This window comes from Ornithorhynchus anatinus, chromosome X1 (assembly GCF_004115215.2).
Source record: "Ornithorhynchus anatinus isolate Pmale09 chromosome X1, mOrnAna1.pri.v4, whole genome shotgun sequence".
In the NCBI taxonomy this organism is placed as follows: domain Eukaryota; kingdom Metazoa; phylum Chordata; class Mammalia; order Monotremata; family Ornithorhynchidae; genus Ornithorhynchus; species Ornithorhynchus anatinus.
The window spans coordinates 115,483,487-115,505,967 of NC_041749.1; the positions used below are offsets into that span (position 1 = coordinate 115,483,487).

A 22,481-nucleotide genomic window follows, 5' to 3' on the forward strand; every position below is an offset into this window, starting at 1 on the left:
CATGGACTGTGTCCAACCCAATCTGCTTGTATCCAAACTGAGTTGGACACAGCCCCTGTCCCATATGAGGCTCACAGTCTCAATCCCCGTTTACAGATGAGGTAACTGAGGCACAGAGAAGCGAAGTTGCCCAAGGTCACACAGGAGCCAAGTGGCAGAGCCAAGATCAGAACCCATGACCTTCTGACTCCCAGGCCTGTGATCGATCCACTATTGGGGGCAGGGAAATTGTTAATACTGTGGTATTGTGCTCTCCCAAGTGCTTAGTACAGTGATCTACACATAGTAAGCACTCAATAAATACGAGTGTCTGATTGGCTGATTTGGAGGGAGTTCCAGGCAGGAGGAAGCGTTTGAGCTGGGGGCCAGAGGCAGGAGAGTAGAGAACAAGGTTCAGTGAGAAGGTGAGTTTAGGAGGAACAGAGAGTACATGCTAGGGTCTAGGGGGGAAAAGGAGTGGGGGGAGAGCTGCTGGAGTGCCTTCAAGTAGAATTTCCAGTGCTCTGCTTGATGTGGAGAGAAATGGGTGACCCTTGGCGATCCAAGAGAACCTAATCCCTGCTCTCCAACCTCACATGTAATAATAATAATAATTGTGGTATTTGTTAAGCGTTTACTGTGTTGCCAGGAATTGTACTAAACTTTGGGGTGGATGCAAGCAAAGCCAGTTGGACACAGTCCCCTGTCCCACATGGGGCTCAGAGTTTTAATCCCCATTTTACAGAAGAGGTCACTGAGGAACAGAGAAGTGAAGTGACTTCCCCCAGGTCACACAGCAGACAAGTGGCAGAGTCAGGATTAGAACCCAGGCCCTGCTGTGGCCTTGAGCAAGTCACTTCACTTCTTTGGGTCTTAGTTACCTCATCTGTAAAACGGGAATCGAGAATGTGAGCCCCATGTGGGACATGGACTGTGTCCAACCCAATCTGCTTGTATCCACTGCAGCTCTTAATACAGTGCCTGGCACGTAATAAGCACTTAACAAATACCACAGTTATTATTAGGGCACTGAGCCCTCCCCAGGAATATGAAATGGTGATACAGGGTGACTGGTGTGTAGAATACACCAGTGTGGAGTCAACAGGGGGCCAAAAAGGAGCAAATGCCTCAAGTCCATGGGTAATATGGGTAACATGCCTGATCTGAGGCACAAAAGGTGTGAATGTGAATGTGAGAAGCAGCCTAACCTAGTGGAAAGAGCAGGAATCAGGAAAGCCAGGAGATCTGAGTTTGAGTTCCAGATCTGCCACTTGCCTGCTGTGCGACCTTGGGCAAGTCACTTAAGCTTCTCTGGGCCTCAGTTTCCTCATCTATAAAATGGAGATTCAATATCAATTCTCCCTCCTACTTAGACTGTGAACACCATGTGGGACAGGGACAGTGTCCGACCTGATTCATTCATTCATTCAGTCATATTTATTGAGCACTTACTGTGTGCAAAGCACTGTACTAAGCACTTGTATCTTCCTCAGGGCTTAGAACAGTGCTCGACATAAAGTAAGCACTTAACCGATTGACTGATTGATGATGGCATTTGTTAAGTGCTTACTATGTGCCAAGCACTGTTCTAAGTGCTGGGGTAGATACAAGGTTATCAGGTTGAATGCAGTCCCTGTGTGGAGGTCATAGTATTAATCCCCATTTTACAGATGAGATAACTGAGGCACAGAGAAGTGAGACGACTTACCCAAAGTCACACAGCAGACAAATGGCGGAGCTGGGCTTACATCCCAAGTCCTTCTGAGTCCCAGGCCTGTACTCTTTCATTCATTCATTCATTCAATTGTATTTATTGAGCGCTTACTGTGTGCAGTAAGCACTTGGAAGTACAATTCGGCAACAGACAGAGACAATCCCTATTCAACAACCTCACAGTCTAGTAGCGGGGAGACAGACAACAAAACAAAACAAGTAGATAGGCATCAATAGCATCAATATAAATAAACAGAAGTATAGATATATACACATCATTAATAAAATAAATATAATAATAAATATGTACATATATACACAGATGGGTGGGGAAGGGGGTAGAGCGAACGAGGGAGTAGGGGCAGTGGGGAGGGGAGGAGGAGCAGAGGAAAAGGGGGGCTCAGTCTGGGAGGGCTTCCTGGAGGAGGTGAGCTCTCAGTAGGGCTTTGAAGGGGGGAAGTGTGCTAGTTTGGCAGATGTGAGGAGGGAGGGCATTCCAGGCCAGAGGTAGGACGTGGGCCGGGGTCGATGGCAGGACAGGCAAGAAGGGGGCACGGTGAGAAGGTTAGCACAAGAGGAGCAGAGTGTGGGGGCTGGGTTGTCGAAGGAGAGAAGGGAGGTGAGATGAGGAGCAAGGTGATGGAGAGCTTTGAAGCCAATAGTGAGGAGTTTTGGCTTGATATGGAGATTGATAGGCAACCACTAGAGATTTTTGAGGAGGGGGGTGACATGCCCAGAACGTTTCTGTAGAAAGATAATCCGGGCAACAGAGTGAAGTATAGACAGAAGTGGAGAGAGACAGGAGGTTGGGAGATCAGAAAGGATGTTAGGCCAGGTTGTGTCTCAATACCACTAAAAAAAAAAAAGTGAAGTGTTACAAAGGCAGAGGGTGTATAAAAGTAGGAAGCTAAACCAGCCTCTCTTTCTTTTCCTGTAGCCAGCGATCCACCTGAGGGGGCCTGCTTCCTTCCTAGCCATGAAGCCCTTTAGCTGGAAAATAAACCTCACTGAAACCCATCTGTAACCAACTGTCTTCTGGGTCCGAGAGTAGTTGTTGTTAGTGGTATTTTTTAAGCACATACTATGTGACAGGCACTGCACTAAGTGCTGGGGTAAATACAAGATAATCAGGTTGGACATAATAATAATGATAATGGCATTTGTTAAGCGCTTACTATGTGCAAAGCATTCATTCATTTTTTCAATAGTATTTATTGAGCGCTTACTATGTGCAGAGCACTGTACTAAGCGCTTGGAATGTACAGTTCGGCAACAGATAGAGACAATCCCTGCCCATGGACGGGCTTACAGTCTAATCAGGGGAGACAGACAAAAACAATAGCAATAAATAGAATCAAGGGGATGTACATCTCATTAACAAAATAAATAGGGTAATAAAAATATATACAAATGAGCGGATGAGCACAGTGCTGAGGGGAGGGGAGGGGGAGGAGAAGCCGGAAAGAGGGGGAAAAGGGGGCTTAGCTGAGGGGAGGTGAAGGGGGGGCAGAGAGGCAGCAGAGGGAGCAGAGGGAAAAGGGGAAGCTGGGAAGGCCTCTTGAAGGAGGTGAGATCTTAGTAGGGTTTTGAAGAGGGGAAGAGAATTAGTTTGGCGGAGGTGAGGAGGGAGGGCATTCCAGGACAGCAGGAGGACTTGGGCCAGGGGTCGACGGTGGGATAGGCGAAAACGAGGGACAGTGAGGAGGTGGGCAGCAGAGGAGCGGAGCGTGCGGGGTGGGCAGTAGAAAGAGAGAAGGGAGGAGAGGTAGGAGGGGGCAAGGTGATGGAGAGCCTCGAAGCCTAGAGTGAGAAGTTTTTGTTTCATGCGGAGGTCGATGGGCAACCACTGGAGGATTTAAAGGAGGGGAGTGACATGCCCAGAGCGTTTCTGCAGGAAGATGAGCCGGGCAGCGGAATGAAGAATAGACTGGAGCGGGGAGAGACAGGAGGAAGGGAGATCAGAGGGAAGGCTGACACAATAATCCAGCCGGGAAATTATGAGAGCCTGTACCAGTAAAATAGCCGTTTGGGTGGAGAGGAAAGGGTGGATCTTGGCGATATTATAAAGGTGAGACCGGCAGGTCTTGGTGACGGATTGGATGTGCGGGATGAATGAGAGCCGAGTCAAGGATGACACCAAGGTTGCGGACTTGAGAGACAGGAAGGATGGTCATACCATCCATAGTGATAGGGAAGTCAGGAAGAGGACAGGGCTTGGGAGAGAAGATAAGGAGCTCAGCTTTGGACATGTTGAGTTTTAGGTGGAGGGCAGACATCCAGGTGGAGACGTCCCAGAGACAGGAGGAGATAGGAGACAGAAGGGAGGGGGAGAGGACGGGCAGAGATGTAGATTTGTGTGTCATCTGTATAGAGATGACAGTTGAAGCACTGTTCTAAGTGCTGGGGAGGATATAAGGTGATCAGGTTGACCCACGAGGCCTCACAGTTTTAATGCCCATTTTCCAGATGAGGTAACTGAGGCACAGAGAAGTTAAGTGACTTGCCCAAAGTCACCCAGCTGACAAGCGGCAGAGCTGGGATTTGAACCCATGATCTCAGAGTCCCCAGCCCGTGCTCTTTCCACTGAGCCACACTGTCCATGTACCCCATGGGACTCACAGTCTCAACTCCCATTTTACAGAGGAGGTAACTGAGACACAAGAGAAGTGAAGTGACTTGCCAAGGTCATACAGCAGACAAGTGATGGAGCCGGGAATACTACCCAGGTCCTCTAACGCCCAGGACGGGGCTCTTCCCACTAGATGGTGCTGTTTCTCAACTGTGACGAACCGTATCTCGTAGTGCGAATGTTGAAGATCCAAAGCCGCTTGGGAGGAGGGTCCTTTCACACTTCAAGCTAATCTACATGACCAAAACTGAATCATCTCCCCTCCTAAATCTCCTCCTCCTCCTCCTCCTTCTAAGTCTCCCGTCACAATCGACATCATCCTCCTTGTCTCCAAAGTCCACAACCTAGGTATTATCCTCGACTCCTCCCTCTCTTTCAAGTCTCATTTTTTGGTCCGTTCCTAAATCCTGTCAGTTTTTCCTCCACAACACCTTCCAGATCCACCGAGTCCTCTCCATCCAAGCGGTCCCCACCCTGCTCCAGGTCTATTCAGGTCCCGGCTAGGCTTCCGTATCAGCCTCCTCACTGGTCTCCAATCGTCATCATCATCATCATAATAATGATGGCATTTGTTAAGCGCTTACTATGTGCAAAGCACTGTTCTAAGCGCTGGGGGATATTATCCCACGTGGGGCTCACAGTCTTCATCTCCATTTTACAGATGAGGTAACTGAGGCACAGAGAAGTGCCCAAAGTCACACAGATGACAAGTGGCAGAGGGGATTAGAGCCCATGACCTCCAACTCCCAAGCCCGTGCTCTTGCCACTGAGCCATGCTGCTTCATCATCATAGTAATTAAGTGCTTACTATGTGCCAGACACTGTTCTAAGCTCTAAAATGAATTCCTTATCCTAAAAAGACCCTCCCTTGTCACCAGCTCCCTCCAGTTGTCACCTCATCTCCCTCCTCTACCATCCTCTCAACAAGTTGAGCAAGTTGTCTACACCTGCTGCCTCCACTACCTCTGATCCAGTTCTCTCCTTGACCCCCTCCGGTCTGACTTCCACCCCCTCACTCCACCAAAACTGCCCTCTCAAAGGTCACCGACAATCTCCTTCTTGCCGAATCCAGTGGCTTCTACTCCAACCTAACACTCCTCAACCTCTCAGCTGCCTTCAACACTGTGGTACAACCCCTTCTCCTGAAAACATGATCTAACCTTGGCTTAACTGCCACTGTTCACAGCTGCTTCTCCCCGTCTCTCCAGCCGCTCCTTCTTAGTCTCTTTCGCAGACTCCTCCTCTCCCTCCCACCCTCTGTGTGAGTCCCTCAAGGCTGTTCTGGGTCCCCTTCTATTCTCCGTCTATACCCACTCATTCACTCCCACAGCTTCAGCTACCATCTCTATGTGGATGATTCTCAAATGTACCTATCTCTGTAGACAGCACCACTATCCTCGCTGTCTCACAAGCCTGTAACCTTGGCATTATCTTGACTCATCTCTCTCATTCATTCAACCCACATATTTAATCTGTCCTCAAATCCTGTCAGTTCAACCTTCACGACACAGTTAAAATCCTCCCTTTCCTCTCCATCTAAACTGCTACTACCCCGATCCAAGCACTTATCATTTCCTGCCTTGACTACTGCAGTCAGACTCCTTACTGACCTTCCTGCCTCCTGTCTTTCCCTACTCCAGTTCATACTTCACTGTGCTGCCAGGATCATTTTCCTAAAAAATGTTCAGTCCATCTTTTCCCACTCCTCAAGAACCTCCAGTGGTTGCCCACTCCCCTTCACTTCTAACAGAAACTCTTTACTAATTGGCTTTAAAGCACTCAATCACTTTACCCCCTCCTACCTTACCTCGCTGCTTTCCTACTACAACTCAACCACATACTCTAATGCCAATTTACTCTTACCTTAATCTCATCTATCGCCTCACTGACCCTCGCTCACTTTCCTGACTCTGGCCTGGGACTTCCTCCCACCTTCGTAACCGACAATCCACCACTCTTCCCCCTTTCCATGCATTATTAAAAGCTCACCTCCTCTGAGAGGTCTTCCCTAAGCCCATATTTCCCCTACTCCCTCTCCTTTCAGCTTCATCTATGCACTTGGATCTGTACCCTTTGAGCACTTAATTTTCACCCCACCCTCCCCCATAACACTTATGGACATATCCATAATTTAATGTCTATCTTCCCCTTATATTGTAGGTGCCTTGTTTCCAGGGAATGTGTCTACCAATTCTGTTATGCTGTATTCTCCCAGGTGCTTAGTACAATGCTCTGCACACAGTAAGCACTCAATATAATACTATCGATTGATTTAAAATCCTCTAGGCCCATTAATATCTCCTTTGGGCCCAGCCTGATTTCTGTTGGTTGGCTGAAAGAATTCACCTCATTTCCTCTGGGCACAATAGGGTCAGGTGTCCAAAGCCACAGCAGCAAATTTGTATAGCATGGACTGGTGGAAAGAGCATGGGACTGGGAGTCAGAGGACCTGGGTTTTAATCCTGGCTCTGCTGCTTGCTTGCTGTGTGACCTTGGGCAAGTTACTTAACTCCTCTGTGCCTCAGTTACCTCATCTGTAAAATAATAATGATAATAATAGTAATAATAATTATGGTATTTGTTAAGAGCTTACTCTGTGCCAGGCACTTTACTAAGCGCTGGGGTGGATACTTGAAAGTTGGGTTGGACACAGTCCCTGTCCCGCATTGGGCTCAAAGTCTTAATCCCCATTTTATAGATGAGTTCACTGAGGCACAGAGAAGTGACTTGCCTAAAGTCATGCAGCAGCAGAGCCAGTATTCGAACCCTTGACCTTCTGGGCCTGTGCTCTATCCACTATGCCATACTGCTTCTCTAATGGGGATTAAGTCTGTGAGCACTATGTGGGACAGGGTCTGTGTCCAACCTGATTATCTTGTATCTACTCCAGTACTTAGTTCAGTGCCTGGCACACAGTAAGTGCTTAACAAATACCATAAAAAAAAGTCAAGAGACCTGAGTTTGAGTCCCAGGCCTGCCACTCAACTACTGTGTCGCCTGAGGCAAGTCACTTCATCACTCTGGGCTTCAGTTTCTTCATCTGTAAAATGGGGATTAACTCCAACTGCCTCTTTAGACTGTGAGCCCCATATGGGACAGGGATTGGGTCCAACCCGGTTAACCTAAATCTATCCCAGCATTTAGAACAGTGCTGGACACATAGTAAGCGCTTAGCAATGAAGCCTAGTGGATAGAGCACAGGTTTGGGAGTCAGGAGAACCTGGGTTCTAATCCCAGGTCTGCCACTTCTCTGCTGTGTGACCTTAGGCAAGTCACTTATTTTTTTTAATTGTATTTGTTCAGTGCTTATTAGGTGCCAGGCCCTGTATTAAGAGCTGGGGTAGATATAAGCAAATCGGGTTGGACACAATCCATTTCCCACATGGGGCTCATAATCTTAATCCCCATTTTAGAGATAAGGTAACTGAGGCCCAGAGACATTAAGTGACTTGTCAAAGTCATATAGCAGATAAGTGGCAGAGCCAGGATTAGAACCCAGGTCCTTCTGACTCCCAGTTCCAGGCTCTATCCATTAGGCTTTCTATATCTGACAATTACTTTGCCCCTCTTCAAACCCTTACTGAAGGCACATCTCCAAGGGGCCTTCCCTGACTAAGCCCTCCTTTCCTCTCCTCCCACTCCCTTCTGTGTTGCCCTGACTTGCTCCCTTATTCATCCCCACTCCCTGTCCCACAGCACTTAGGTACATATCTTTAATGTCTCCCCCTCTAGACTATAAGCTCACTGTGGGCAGGGGATGCATCTGTTTATTGTTCCAGTATACTCTCCCAAGCGCTGAGTACAGTGCTCTGCACACAGTAAGTGCTCAATAAATATGACTGAATGATTAAAAACCATTAAAATAATAAGGATAATAATAATATTAATGACTGAAATCCTCTGAGCTCCTCAATTCAAGCCTTTCATCCAGGGGTCTCAGGCTGACGAGTGGCATTTCCCCAGGAGATTAGGCGAACCCAGGACACTTTTTAAAAATGGGCAAATGAACTACCCTTAGTCAGTTAGGAATCTGGTTGGTGGAGTAGCAAGAAGCCAGCTGTTGGCTCAGTAACTGTTTGGGGACTCCAGTGGCACGAGCACGGCAGACCACAGGAGACTTGATCACCAGAGCGGTCTCAGCCACCATGTTGGGGAAATAGAGCTATGCCGAGGCAAGCACACTCATGTACACACACACAAGTGGAAGGAATACAAAAGAAGCAGAGGAGGACAACAGAACTTTTAAGAGCTCTCTCCGGCCTCCAGAGCTCCCACCGGAGCCTTGAAGGGCTCCGTTCACCTCAGCGGAAGGGGCTGGGATAGTCTTTCAGGGGACTGACTGGAGATCAGAGGCTAGAAGTCTCCAGGGTTGGACATCTCGAATTGGACTCTGAAACTGTGATCCCTGATCAAATCCTGGGCTGAACCGAAATCCAGCCAACAAGCTGCGGCACAATGATCCCGGTTAAAAGCTTTTGGGGCCCACCCCTTCCCCACTCTCACTTGAGAATCAAGAATCCAACACCCTTTCCCAACCAACCAGGTGGATTTCTATGGAGCTACTAAAAGGTTTCAGAAATTTGGCCCATCCTTGTCGGAACAGAGCAGGGTGGGACCGAAGCAGCAGAATCACATGCCTTAGTCCTTCCATGCTAAGCCACCTGGGGCACATGCCACTTCTGCCACCCTCTCTCTGTAACACACACACACCACCTGAAGTGCCAAAGCAGGGCGGGGAGACACCACAGAGGCAGCGATTTTAGAAAGTTGGGAAGACTTTGGTTGCTATGACTACTGGACCCCAAAGGCGAAGGAACCCAAAAACGGCTCTTTCGATTACAAGTGCCAGACGTTTCTTCTGATGTATGTTGGACCGTATGTTATTTTGTCTTTCTCATCTATTCTCATGTGTGTGTCCCCTAACCCCCAGCCCAAAACCAGCCTGACAACCTCCTGAGAGGTCAGGGACCCACCCTTATTTATCCTTTACTGCATTCTCCAGCTGCACTTAGTAAGGTACACAGGAGCAGCTCAATAAATACCACTAAATGAATGATTATCACAACACTGAACACAAGAGACAGGCCACTGTGAAGACTTCCACTGGAAGCTTACTGATTTCAGATTTTACTAGTGAATCACGAGTAAATTGGGTTTCATCAGAACAAAGCATCCCACCCATCTCTTGGAATAGCAACCGTCCTCTCCACGGAACCCCAGAGGTTCCAGTTCAATTCTTCAGACATCTCTGGTGGTGCCCCGGGAGAGTCAGCAGCGGTGAAACCAATGCCCCTCATGCGCTGCCTGGCCAGTTTGGAGGGCTTGCCCAGGGTGTGCGTGGAACATCAGCACTCAGTGAGTCAGATACTTCCGGCCTTTCAGCATGCGACGGAGGATCACCTTGACGCCCGCAGGTGTGCTGAGACGCTTGATCCAGCCATGGGTCTTCTTGCGCTTGCGGTTGTTGGGCTGGTATTCATTCCCTCGGGCCTTGAAGCGGACTTGTTGCAGGCTCCAGGGTGGCAGCAGTGCAGGGGCAGGGATAGGCTGGAGGGTGCCTGGAGGCTGTGCTAAGGCCCGGGAAAGGGTGGAGAGGGTCCTGAGCTGAAGGGGTCCCAATGCTCCTTGGGAGGGTGGGAAAGATCTAGAGAGAGAGAGGAGAGAGAGGAGAGAGAGAAAACAGCATCATTGCGACCTCAATGACAAACAAAACAGTACAGTGTCATAATAATAATAATGTTGGTATTTGTTAAGCACTTACTATGTGCAGAGCACTGTTCTAAGCACTGGGGAAGATACAGGGTAATCAGGTTGTCCCATGTGAGGCTCATAGTTAATCCCCATTTTACAGATGAGGTAACTGAGGCACAGAGAAGTTAAGTGACTTGCCCACAGTCATACAGCTGACAAGTGGCAGAGCCGGAATTTGAACCCATGACCTCTGACTCCAAAGCCCGGGCTCTTTCCACTGAGCCACGCTGCTTCTCTCATGCCCAGCACGCTCACCGTCATTCCTCTCACGCCAACCTACTCACAGTACCTCGATCTTGTCTATCTCGCCGCCGACCACTCATCCACAAGCTCCCCTGGTCTGGAAATCCCCCTGCCCCCTTTTTTTTTTCATGGTATTTGTTGAGCGCTTACGATGTGCCAGGCACTGTACTAAGTGCTGGGGTGGCTACAAGCTAATCAGGTTGGACACAATCCCTGTTCCACATAGGGTTCACAGTCTTCATCCCCATTTTACAGATGAGGTAACTGAGGCACAGAGAAGTTAAGTGATTTGCCCAAGGTCACACAGCTGACAAGCAGCAGAGCCGGGATTAGAACCCATGATCTCTGACTCCCAAGCCTGTGCTCTTTCCACTTAGCCACGCTGCACTTGTCTGCTGTGTGACCTTGGGCAAGTCACTTAGCTTTTCTGTGCCTCAGTTACCTCAACTGTACAATGGGGCCTGAGACTCTAAGTCCCACGTGGGACATGGACTGAGTCCAACCTGATCAACTTGTATCTATCCCAGCGCTTAGAACACTGCTTGGCACATAGTAAGCGCTTCACAAATACCATAATTACCATTATTACCAGCAGTCCACTTATCACACCCTGTCTTTAGCCAACATGCGCTGTAGCGCTCAGTGATTTTATTGCCGTCCTGGTTTTCTTTCTTCTTCCTTGTTCATTTTCATTATTTCAATTAGTCCTTGTGGGGCTGTTGCCACACCTCGCCCTCTTCCTATATCATGGGCCAGGGGCCATTTAGACTGTGAGCCCGTTATTAGGCAGGGATTGTCTCTGTTGCCGAATTACACATTCCAAGCACTTAGTACAGTGCTCTGCACATAGTAAGCGCTCAATAAATACTACTGAATGAATGAAGGAGCTCTGTCTTATCTATCCTTCAGAGTACTCTTCTCCTACGCGCCTATGCTCGAGCTGCTGAGCGCTGCTGGCGAAAGTCCAAGCACCAAGCCGACCTCACACACTTCAAATTTATCCTTTCCTGCCTTAACTCTGCCCTCTCCTCCGCCAGGCAAAACTTCTTCTCCTCCCTCATCGACACCCATGCCCGTCACCCCCGCCGATTGTTCCGGACCTTTAACTCTCTCCTTAGGCCCCCTGTTCCTCCCCCTCCCCCATCTCTCACCCCCAATGATCTGGCCACCTATTTCCTCACGAAAATCACAATCAGGTCTGAGCTCCCCAAAGTCACCCCTCCGCCTCTCCCCTCCCCCCCACCAACCCTCTCCCCTACTTTCCCATCCTTCCCTGCAGTATCCTCAGAGGAGATCTCCTCCCTCCTCGCAAGTGCCACCCCCTCCACCTGCACCTCGGACCCCATTCCCTCTCACCTTATTAAAACCGTCGCCCCAGCCCTCCTACCTTCCTTAACTTCTATTTTTAACCACTCAATCTCCAAGGGCTCCTTCCCCTCTGCCTTCAAACATGCCCACGTCTCCCCCATCCTAAAAAAACCCGCTCTTGACCCCACGTCCCCCTCCAGTTATCGCCCTATCTCCCTACTACCCTTCCTTTCCAAAATCCTAGAACGAGTCGTCTACAATCGATGCTTAGAATTCCTTAACTCCCATTCTCTCCTAGACCCCCTCCAATCTGGCTTCCATCCCCTCCACTCTACCGAGACTGCTCTCTCTAAGGTCACCCGTGACCTCCTTCTTGCCAAATCCAATGGCTCCTACTCCATTCTGATCCTCCTTGACCTCTCTGCTGCCTTTGACACTGTCGACCATCCCCTCCTCCTCCATACCTTATCTCACCTTGGCTTCACGGACTCTGTCCTCTCCTGGTTCTCCTCTTACCTCTCTGGCCGGTCATTCTCGGTCTCCTTCGCTGGAGCCTCCTCCCCCGGAGCCTCCTCCCCCTCCCATCCTTTAACTGTTGGAGTTCCTCAAGGGTCAGTTCTTGGCCCTCTTCTGTTCTCCATTTACACTCACTCCCTCGGTGAACTCATCCGCTCTCACGGCTTTGACTACCATCTCTACGCAGATGACACGCAGATCTACATCTCCGCCCCTCTCCTCTCCCCCTCCCTTCAGGCTCGCATCTCCTCCTGCCTCCAGGACGTCTCCACCTGGATGTCGGCCCGCCACCTAAAACTCAACATGAGCAAGACTGAGCTCCTCATCTTCCCTCCCAAACCCGGTCCTCTCCCAGACTTCTCTATCACCGTCGATGGCACAACCGTCCTTCCCGTCTCTCAGGCCCGCAATCTCGGTGTCATCCTTGACTCGTCTCTCTCGTTCACCCCACACATCCTATTCGTTACCAAGACCTGCCGGTTTCACCTCTACAATATCGCCAAGATCCGCCCTTTCCTCTCCACCCAAACGGCTACCTTACTGCTATGGGCTCTCGTTATATCCCGGCTAGACTACTGTGTCAGTACTGTATTCTGACCTCCCTTCCTCCTCTCTCGCCCCGCTCCAGTCTATTCTTCACTCCGCTGCCCAGCTCATCTTCCTGCAGAAACGATCTGGGCATGTCACTCCCCTTCTTAAACAACTCCAGTGGTTGCCTATCCACCTCCGCTCCAAACAAAAACTCCTCACTCTAGGCTTCAAGGCTCTCCATCACCTTGCCCCTTCCTACCTCTCCTCCCTTCCCTCTTTCTACCTCCCACCCCGCACGCTCCGCTCCTCTGCCGCCCACCTCCTCACCGTCCCTCGGTCTCGCCTATCCCGCCGTCGACCCCTGGGTCACGTCCTCCCGCGGTCCCGGAACGCCCTCCCTCCTCACCTCCGCCAAACTGATTCTCTTCCCCTCTTCAAAACCCTACTTAAAACTCACCTCCTCCATGAGGCCTTCCCAGACTGAGCTCCTCTTCTCCCTCTACTCCCTCTGCCACCCCCCCTTTACCTCTCCGCAGCTTAACCCTCTTTTTCCCCTTTTCCCTCTGCTCCTCCACCTCTCCCTCCCCATCCCCACAGCACTGTACTCGTCCGCCCAACTGTATATATTTTCATTACCCTATTTATTTTGTTAATGAATTGTACATCACCTCGATTCTATTTAGTTGCCATTGTTTTTACGAGATGTTCTTCCCCTCGACTCTATTTATCGCCATTGTTCTCGTCTGTCCATCTCCCCCGATTAGACCGTAAGCCCGTCAAACGGCAGGGACCGTCTCTATCTGTTGCCGACTTGTTCATCCCAAGCGCTTAGTACAGTGCTCTGCACATAGTAAGCGCTCAATAAATACTATTGAATGATTGAATGAAAGGGCTCAGTACAGTAGACATGCAATAAATACTAATTGAATTCATTCATTAGTATTTATTGCATGTCTACTGTACTACGCCCTTTCATTCATTCATTCAATAGTATTTATTGAGCGCTTACTATGTGCAGAGCACTGTACTAAGCTCTTGGAATGAACAAGTCGGCAACAGATAGAGACGGTCCCTGCCGTTTGACGGGCTTACGGTCTAATCGGGGGAGATGGACAGACGAGAACAATGGCGATAAATAGAGTCGAGGGGAAGAACATCTCGTAAAAACAATGGCAACTAAATAGAATCAAGGCGATGTACATTTCATTAACAAAATAAATAGGGTAATGGAAATATATACAGTTGAGCGGACGAGTACAGTGCTGAGGGGGTGGGAAGGGAGAGGGGGAGGAGCAGAGGGAAATGGGGGGAAAAGAGGGTTTAGCTGCGGAGAGGTGAAGGGGGGGTGGTAGAGGGAGTAGAGGGAGAAGAGGAGCTCAGTCTGGGAAGGCCTCTTGGAGGAGGTGAGTTTTAAGTAGGGTTTTGAAGAGGGGAAGAGAATCAGTTTGGCGGAGGTGAGGAGGGAGGGCGTTCCGGGACCGCGGGAGGACGTGGCCCGGGGGTCGACGGCGGGATAGGCGAGACCGAGGGACGGTGAGGAGGTGGGCGGCAGAGGAGCGGAGCGTGCGGGGTGGGCGGTAGAAAGACGGAAGGGAGGAGAGGTAGGAAGGGGCAAGGGGACGTAGAGCCTTGAAGCCTAGAGTGAGGAGTTTTTGTTTGGAGCGGAGGTTGATAGGCAACCACTGGAGTTGTTTAAGAAGGGGAGTGACATGCCCAGATCGTTTCTGCAGGAAGATGAGCCGGGCAGCCGAGTGAAGAATAGACCGGAGCGGGGCGAGAGAGGAGGAAGGGAGGTCAGAGAGAAGGCCGACACAGTAGTCTAGCCGGGATATAACGAGAGCCCGTAGCAGTAAGGTAGCCGTTTGGGTGGAGAGGAAAGGGCGGATCTTGGCGATACTGTAAAGGTGAAACCGGCAGGTCTCGGTAACGGATAGGATGTGTGGGGTGAACGAAGAGAGACGAGTCAAGGATGACACCGAGATCGCGGGCCCGAGAGACGGGAAGGATGGTCGTGCCATCCACGGTGATAGGGAAGTCTGGGAGAGGACCGGGTTTGGGAGGGAAGATGAGGAGCTCAGTCTCGCTCATGTTGAGTTTTAGGTAGCGGGCCGACATCCAGGTGGAGACATCCTGGAGGCAGGAGGAGATGCGAGCCTGAAGGGAGGGGGAGAGGACTTCAGCTTCGTGAAACAAGATGTAAATGGGACCTATTCATAAACAGTTAACAGCTCGGCAACATTTTATAGCAGGGTATCGCTGCTCCTAAAGCACTGTAATAAGTGCTGGGGTCGGGCAGTCCTTCACATGGGGCTTAAGTAGAAGAGAGAATTGTTAGTGAACTCCCATTTTACCGAGAAAGAAACTGAGACACAGAGAATAATAACAATAATAACAACAATGATGGCATTTGTTAAGCGCTTCCTATGTGCACAGCACTGTTCTAAGCGCTGGGAAGGATACAAGGTCCAAAATGTCCAACATGTACAAAACTGAGCTCCTTATCTTCCCTCCCAAGCCCTGTCCTCTTCCTGACTTCCCTATCACTGTGGATGGTACGACCATCCTTCCCGTCTCTCAAGCCCGCAACCTCGGTGTCATCCTTGACTCGGCTCTCTCATTCACCCCACATATCCAATCCGTCACCGAGACCTGCCGGTCTCACCTTTATAATATCGCCAAGATCCGCCCTTTCCTCGCCACCCAAACGGCTATTTTACTGGTACAGGCTCTCATAATATTCCGCTGGATTATTGTGTCAGCCTTCTCTCTGATCTCCCTTCCTCCTCTCCTCCCCACTCCAGTCAATTCTTCACTCCGCTGCCCGGCTCATCTTCCTGCAGAAACGCTCTGGGCATGTCACTCCCCTTCTTAAAAACCTCCAGTGGTTGCCTATCAACCTCCGCACGAAAAAAAAACTTCTCACTCTTCCATCACTCCATCACCTTGCCCCCTCCTACCTCTCCTCCCTTCTCTCTTTTTACTGCCCACCCCGCACGCTCCGCTCCTCTGCTGCCCACTTCCTCACCGTCCCCCGTTCTCGCCTATTCCGCCGTCGACCCCTGGCCCACGTCCTCCCGCTGTCCCGGAATGTCCTCCCTCCTCACCTCCACCAAACTAATTCTCTTCCCCTCTTCAAAGCCCTACTGAGAGCTCACCTCCTCCAAGCGGCCTTCCCAGACTGAGCTTCCCCTTTTCCCTCTGCTGCCTCTCTGTCCCCCCATCTCCCCTCAGCTAAGCCCCCCTTTCCCTCTGCTCCTCCCCCTCTCCCTTCCCCTCCCCTCAGCACTGTGCTCGTCAGCTCATTTGTATATATTTTTATTACCCTATTTCTTTTGTTAATGAGAGGTACATCCCCTTGATTCTATTTATTGCTATTGCTTTTGTCTGTCTGTCTCCCCCGATTAGACTGTAAGCACGTCAACGGGCAGGGATTGTCTCTATCTGTTGCCGAATTGTACATTCCAAGCGTTTAGTACAGTGCTCCGCACATAGTAAGCGCTCAATAAATACTATTGAATGAATGAATACAAGGTGATCAGGTTGTAATAATGTTAGTATTTGTTAAGCGCTTACTATGTGCAGAGCACTGTTCTAAGCGCTGGGGTAGATACAGGGTAATCAGGTTGTCCCACGTGAGGCTCACAGTCTTAATCCCCATTTTACAGATGGGATAACTGAGGCCCAGATAAGTGAAGTGACTTACCCAAAGTTACACAGCTGACAAGTGGCCGAGCCGGGATTTGAACCCATGACCTCTGACTCCCAAGCCCGGGCTCTTTCCACTGAGCCACGCTGACTTGCCCAAGGACATACAGCAGACATGTGGTAGAGCCGGGATTAGAACCTGGGTCGCCTGACTCTCAAGCCCGGGCTCTTTCCACTGAGACACGCAGCCTCTCCCTCCCAAGCGTTTAGCACAGTGCTCTGCGCTCCATAAATACCATGGATTGAGTCTCCCCCCTCCTTTCTCTTTCCGCCTCCCATTCCCTCCCTGTTTCCCCAGGAAAGGTCGCCAGGAGTTACCTGCCTCCGAGAAGTACCGCCCGTGAACCCACCGGGCCCAAAAGGCGTCCCAAAATCCCCACCAGGAAGCCCATACCGCCAACCCAGCAGCCAAAACCGACTCTCAAACAACCTCGAGTCCCGTCGGGTCTCGCCGCTAGCCCAACCTCGCGCGAGAAAGGCGCGGCCGCAAGCGCTTCTGGGAGCTGAGGCGCAAGGGCTGCTGGGATGTGTAGTCCCTCCTTCAGGATTGAGTCGCTACAAGGCCCCGCTGGACGATAATAATAATAACTGTGGTATTTGTAAAGCACTTACTATGTGTCAGCCCTGTACTAAGCGATGGGATGGACACAAGATAATCTGGTTGGACAAAGTCCCTGTCCCACGTGGGGCTCACAGCCTCAATCACCATTTTACGATGAGGTAACAGGCACAGAGAGGTGCAGTGACTTGCCCAAGGTCACACAGTAGACCAGTGGCAGAGCAGGGATAAGTACCCATGATCTTCTGACTCCCAGGCCCGTGGTCTATCCACTTGGTGATGCGACCTCACTCCTGCTGGCCCGGCAATTGTTGGCCAGCTGAGAGGGCTGCAGCATCAGCCTCCTTTCTGACCTCCCAACCTCCTGCCCCTCCACACTTCAGTCCATTCTTCACTCCAATAACACGATTATCTTTCTACAGAATCGTTCAGCGTAGTCATTCAGGAGAAGCAGTGTGGCTCAGTGGAAAGGGCCCAGGCTTGGGAGTCAGAGGTCATGGGTTTTAATCCCGACCCCGCCACTTGTCAGCTGAGTGGCATTGGGCAAGTCACTTCACTTCTCTGGGCCTCAGTTACCTTATCTGTAAAATGGGGATTAAGCCTGTGAACTCCACGTGGGACAACCTGATTACCTTGAATCCCACCCCCCATGCTTAGAACAGTGCTTTGCACGTAGTAAGCAAATGCCATCATTATGATTATTATTATTATTATTATTCAATCGTATTTATTGAGTGCTTAATGTGTGCAGAGCACAGTACTTAGCGCTTGGAAAGTACAATTCGGCAACAGATAGAGACAATCCCTATCCAACAGTGGGCTCACAGTCTAGAAGGGGGAGACACAACAAAACAAAACAAGTAAACAGGCATCAATACCATCAAGGTAGATAAATAGAATCATAGATATATACACATCATTAATAAAATAGAGTAATAAATATGTACAAATATACATAAGTGTTGTGGGGAGAAGAAGGGGGTAGAGCAGAGGGAGGGAGGAGGAGCGATGGGCAGGGGAGGAAGGGCAGAGGGAAAGGGAGGACTCAGTCTGGGAAGGCCTCCTGGAAGAGGTGAGCTCTCAGTAGGGCTTTGAAGAAGGGAAGTCACCGCCCTCTCAAAAAATCTCCAGTGGTTGCCTACCCACCTCCGTATCAAATAAAACCTCTTCACCCTTGGCTAAATTTAAAGCACTCCATCACCTTGTCCCCTTCTACCTTACCTAGCTACTCTCCTTAAACCCAGTTGGCACACTTGGCTCCTCCGGTGCTGACCTTCTCACTGCACCTCGATCTCACCTGTCTCAGCGCGGACCCTTGGCCCACCTCCCACCTCTGTCCTGGAACGCCCTCCCTCCTCAAATCTGCCAGACAGTTACTCTCCCCCCACTTCAAAGCCTTACTGAAGGCACATCTCCTCCAAGAGGCCTTCCCAGACTAAGCCCCACTTTTCCTCATCTCCCACTCTCCTCCACGTCACCCTGACTCCCTCCCTTTGTTCTTTCCCCCCTCCCCACCCCACAGCACTTTCACTGATTCAGTCAATCATATTTATTGAATGCTTCCTGTATGCAGAGCACTGTACTAAGCACTTGGAAAGTACAATTCAGCAATACAGAGAAACAATCCCTGCCCACACCAGGCTTACAGCCTAGAAGCGGGGCGATCTGTAATTTTATTTATTCATCCAATAGCATTTATTGAGTGCTTACTATGTGCAGAGCACCGTACTAAGCGCTTGGAATGTACTTATATTGATGTCCGTTTACTTGTATTGAGGTCTGCCTCCTCCAGTCTAGACTGTGAGCTCGTTGTGGGCAGGGAATTGTCATTCTTTATTGCTGTGTTGTACTTTCCCAAGCGCTTAGTACAGTGCTGTGCACACAGTATGGGCTCGATAAATACTATTGAATGAAGGAATGACTGCATGCCTCTGGAGCTGTTTTGTTGACTGCAGTAGGCAGATGTTGCACAGCTGGTGGGGCGACTGGCAAGGGGGCGGAAAGAGAGTGTGTGTGCGTGTGAACCTCGCGAAAAGACACTGGAGCAAATTTCCAGTGGGCGGGATTTGTGGTGCAGAGCGATCTTATACGCGGGGGGCTCTATCTACCTTCGGGGGGCGTTCCGAGATTTTTGTTTTACTCCGTTTGGGGCGGGTGATTTCCGTAGCTCAAGTAGACAGCGAGCTCCCTCCAGGAGCGGGAGGTGGGCAGAAGCTTGTACCACGTGTGGTCCTGTATCTCCGTGCTCCTGGGACTGCGGTCTGCGGGATGCGCCGTCCAGTGCCGCCCCCCCAAACCCGCCCAGGCTCCTTCCGACCACCGCGAGAGCTCCCCTCTACTTGAATATTGCGGAGGACGCAGCGCTTCATTACCAAGAACTGTTGTCTGAAGCGGAGAGGAGCTCGAGCCCTGCTCCAAAATGACCGTTTCAACTACGATTTGTAACCTTATCGTGGACTGTTCAGTTCGTAATTTTTACCGTTGTTTGTAACTCATTGTTATTCTTTTCTGTGTCTGACTTTCCCCACTCAGGTCGTGTGGTACCGAATCAAATCTGATTGTTCTCTATTTATCCCCGCGCTTAACCCCCAGTAAACCCTTAATAAACACCATAGCTAACTAAGGAACTAACCGAGGCAGGACGGAGAACAGGAATGGGAGTGATTGTCTTGCTCCCGGTTGCCTAGGACTCCCAGTTACCTTGCGACATCAGTATGCCCTCCCCTTCCCTTCAATCGCCACAAGGAGAAGGGAGGGAGGGGGGTACATGGAAGATGGCCAAGAGCATGGCAACACACCATGGGTACCAAAGAGTACCTTTTCTCCTCCCCTCCACCCCCGCTGATATTTTCACCAGTCCTCCTGAATTAGCTCAGCACACAGTAAGCACTCAGTAAATTCCATTCATTGATTGAAAAGAGCTTTTGAGCTTCATGAGTTTCAGTGGCTCCCCACGCCCACTCCCTTTTGCTACCCAATGCAAGCTTTTCTCCACTGTGAGCACATTCAAAGTGACCCCATCTCCCCTGTTAAATCACCAAAGCCTTTGAAAAAGAACACGAATGATAGTGTGGTCGGGTAGAAAGACCATGAAACAGGGAAGCCAGGAGACCTGGGTTTAAGGTCCAGCTTTGCCACTGTCTGCTGTGTGTCCTTGGATGAGTCATCTATCCTCTCTGGGCCTCAGTTTCCTTACATGCAAAATGAGGATAAGATAGACTGTGAACTCCATGTGAGACGGAAGTGTATCTGATCTCATGACCTTGTATCTACCCCAGTGCTCAGCACCTAGTAAGGGCTTAATAAATGCCATTATTATTAATTAAGAACAGGAATAAATCCTTGGCCTAGAAGAAAGAGCACAGGCCTGGAGTCATTCATTCATTCATTCAACAGTATTTATTGAGCGCTTACTATGTGCAGAGCACTGTACTAAGCGCTGGGGGTGTACAATTCGGCAACAGATAGAGACAATCCCTGCCCAATAACGGGCTCACAGTCTAAACGGGGTAGAGTCAGGATTCCTGGGTTGTAATCCCAGCTCCGTCACCTACCTACGGGGTGACTTTGGGCAAGTCATTTCACTTCTCAGGGCTTCAATTTCCTCATCTGTCAAATGGGCATTAAATACTTATTCTCCCTCCCCCTTGGATCTTGAGCCCCATATGGGACGAGGACTGTGTCCGACCTGACGATCTTGTATCTATCCAGTTCTTGGTACAGTGCTTGGCATATAGTAAGTGTTTAACAAATGCTACCATTATTATTACTAATCAGTCAGTCAATCGTATTTATTGATCACTTTCTGTGTGCAGAGGACTATACTAAGTGCTTGGGAGAGTACAATATAACAATATAACCGACACATTTCTACCCACAAGGAGCTTACGGTCTAGAGGGGAAGACAGATATCAATATAAATAAATAAATTTCAGATCCGTACATAAGTGCCGTGAGTCTGGGAGTGGGGATGAATAAAGTCAGGGTGATGCAAGAGGGAGTGGGAAAAGAGGGAAGGGGGCTTTAGGAAAGTCCTCTTGGAGATGTCCCCTAGGCCCGCAATCTCGGTGTCATCCTTGACTCGTCTCTTTCGTTCACCCCACACATCCTATCCATTACCAAGACCTGCCGGTTTCACCTTTACAATATCGCCAAGATCCGCCCTTTCCTCTCCACCCAAACGGCTACCTTACTGCTATGGGCTCTCGTTATATCCCGGCTAGACTACTGTGTCAGCCTTCTCTCTGACCTCCCTTCCTCCTCTCTCGCCCCGCTCCAGTCTATTCTTCACTCCGCTGCCCGGCTCATCTTCCTGCAGAAACGATCTGGGCATGTCACTCCCCTTCTTAAACAACTCCAGTGGTTGCCTATCAACCTCCGCTCCAAACAAAAACTCCTCACTCTAGGCTTCAAGGCTCTACGTCCCCTTGCCCCTTCCTACCGCTCCTCCCTTCCCTCTTTCTACCTCCCACCCCGCACGCTCCGCTCCTCTGCCGCCCACCTCCTCACCGTCCCTCGGTCTCGCCTATCCCGCCGTCGACCCCTGGGCCACGTCCTCCCGCGGTCCCGGAACGCCCTCCCTCCTCACCTCCGCCAAACTGATTCTCTTCCCCTCTTCAAAACCCTACTTAAAACTCACCTCCTCCAAGAGGCCTTCCCAGACTGAGCTCCTCTTCTCCCTCTACTCCCTCTACCACCCCCCCTTCACCTCTCCGCAGCTAAACCCTCTTTTCCCCCTTTCCCTCTGCTCCTCCCCCTCTCCCTTCCCATCCCTTCAGCACTGTACTCGTCCGCTCAACTGTATATATTTCCATTACCCTATTTATTTTGTTAATGAAATGTACATCGCCTTGATTCTATTTAGTTGCCATTGTTTTTACGAGATGTTCTTCCCCTTGACTCTATTTATTGCCATTGTTCTTGTCTGTCCATCTCCCCCGATTAGACTGTGAGCCCGTCAAACGGCAGGGACTGTCTCTATCTGTTGCCGAATTGTTCATCCCAAGCGCTTAGTACAGTGCTCTGCACATAGTAAGCGCTCAATAAATACTATTGAATGAATGAATGAATGAATGAATGAATGAATGAATGAATGAATAAGGCTTTGTGAGGGGCTGGGAGAGTAATTGTCTGTCAGATATGGAGAGGGAGGGTGTTCCAGGCCAGAGGCAGGACATGGGTGAGGGGGCGGTGGCTATATAGGTGGGGTCGAAGCACAGTGAGAAGGTTAGCATTAGAGGAGAGAAATGTGCGATCTGGGTTGTAGTAGGAGAGTAGTGAATAAAATGGAGAAACTACTGAGACCAACTTCACAGCAGATTAAACAAGTGAGTTGAGTTAAACACAAGACTGAGCTTCATTCATTCATTCATTCAATTGTGTTTATTGAGCGCTTACTATGTGCACAGCACTGTACTAAGCACTTGGAATGTACAATTGGGCAACAGATAGAGACAATCCCCACCCAATAATGGGCTCATAGTCTAAACAGGGGAGACAGACAGCAAAGCAAAACAGAACAAAACAAAACTTCCTGGATGGAGCACT

At 50.0% G+C, this 22,481-nt stretch overlaps 1 protein-coding gene across 1 annotated transcript; it reads right to left on the reverse strand.

Moving 5' to 3' along the window:
* Positions 1–9,407: 9,407 nt before the first annotated feature.
* MRPL34 (mitochondrial ribosomal protein L34) lies at positions 9,408–16,853 on the reverse strand. Its single transcript, XM_029051301.2, has 2 exons — positions 16,694–16,853; positions 9,408–9,965 (listed from the first exon to the last, which is right to left on the reverse strand). The coding sequence occupies exons 1-2, from the start codon at positions 16,765–16,767 to the stop codon at positions 9,674–9,676; spliced, it is 366 nt and encodes a 121-aa protein (XP_028907134.1). The 5' UTR covers positions 16,768–16,853; the 3' UTR covers positions 9,408–9,673.
* Between the last annotated feature and the right edge of the window lie 5,628 nt (positions 16,854–22,481).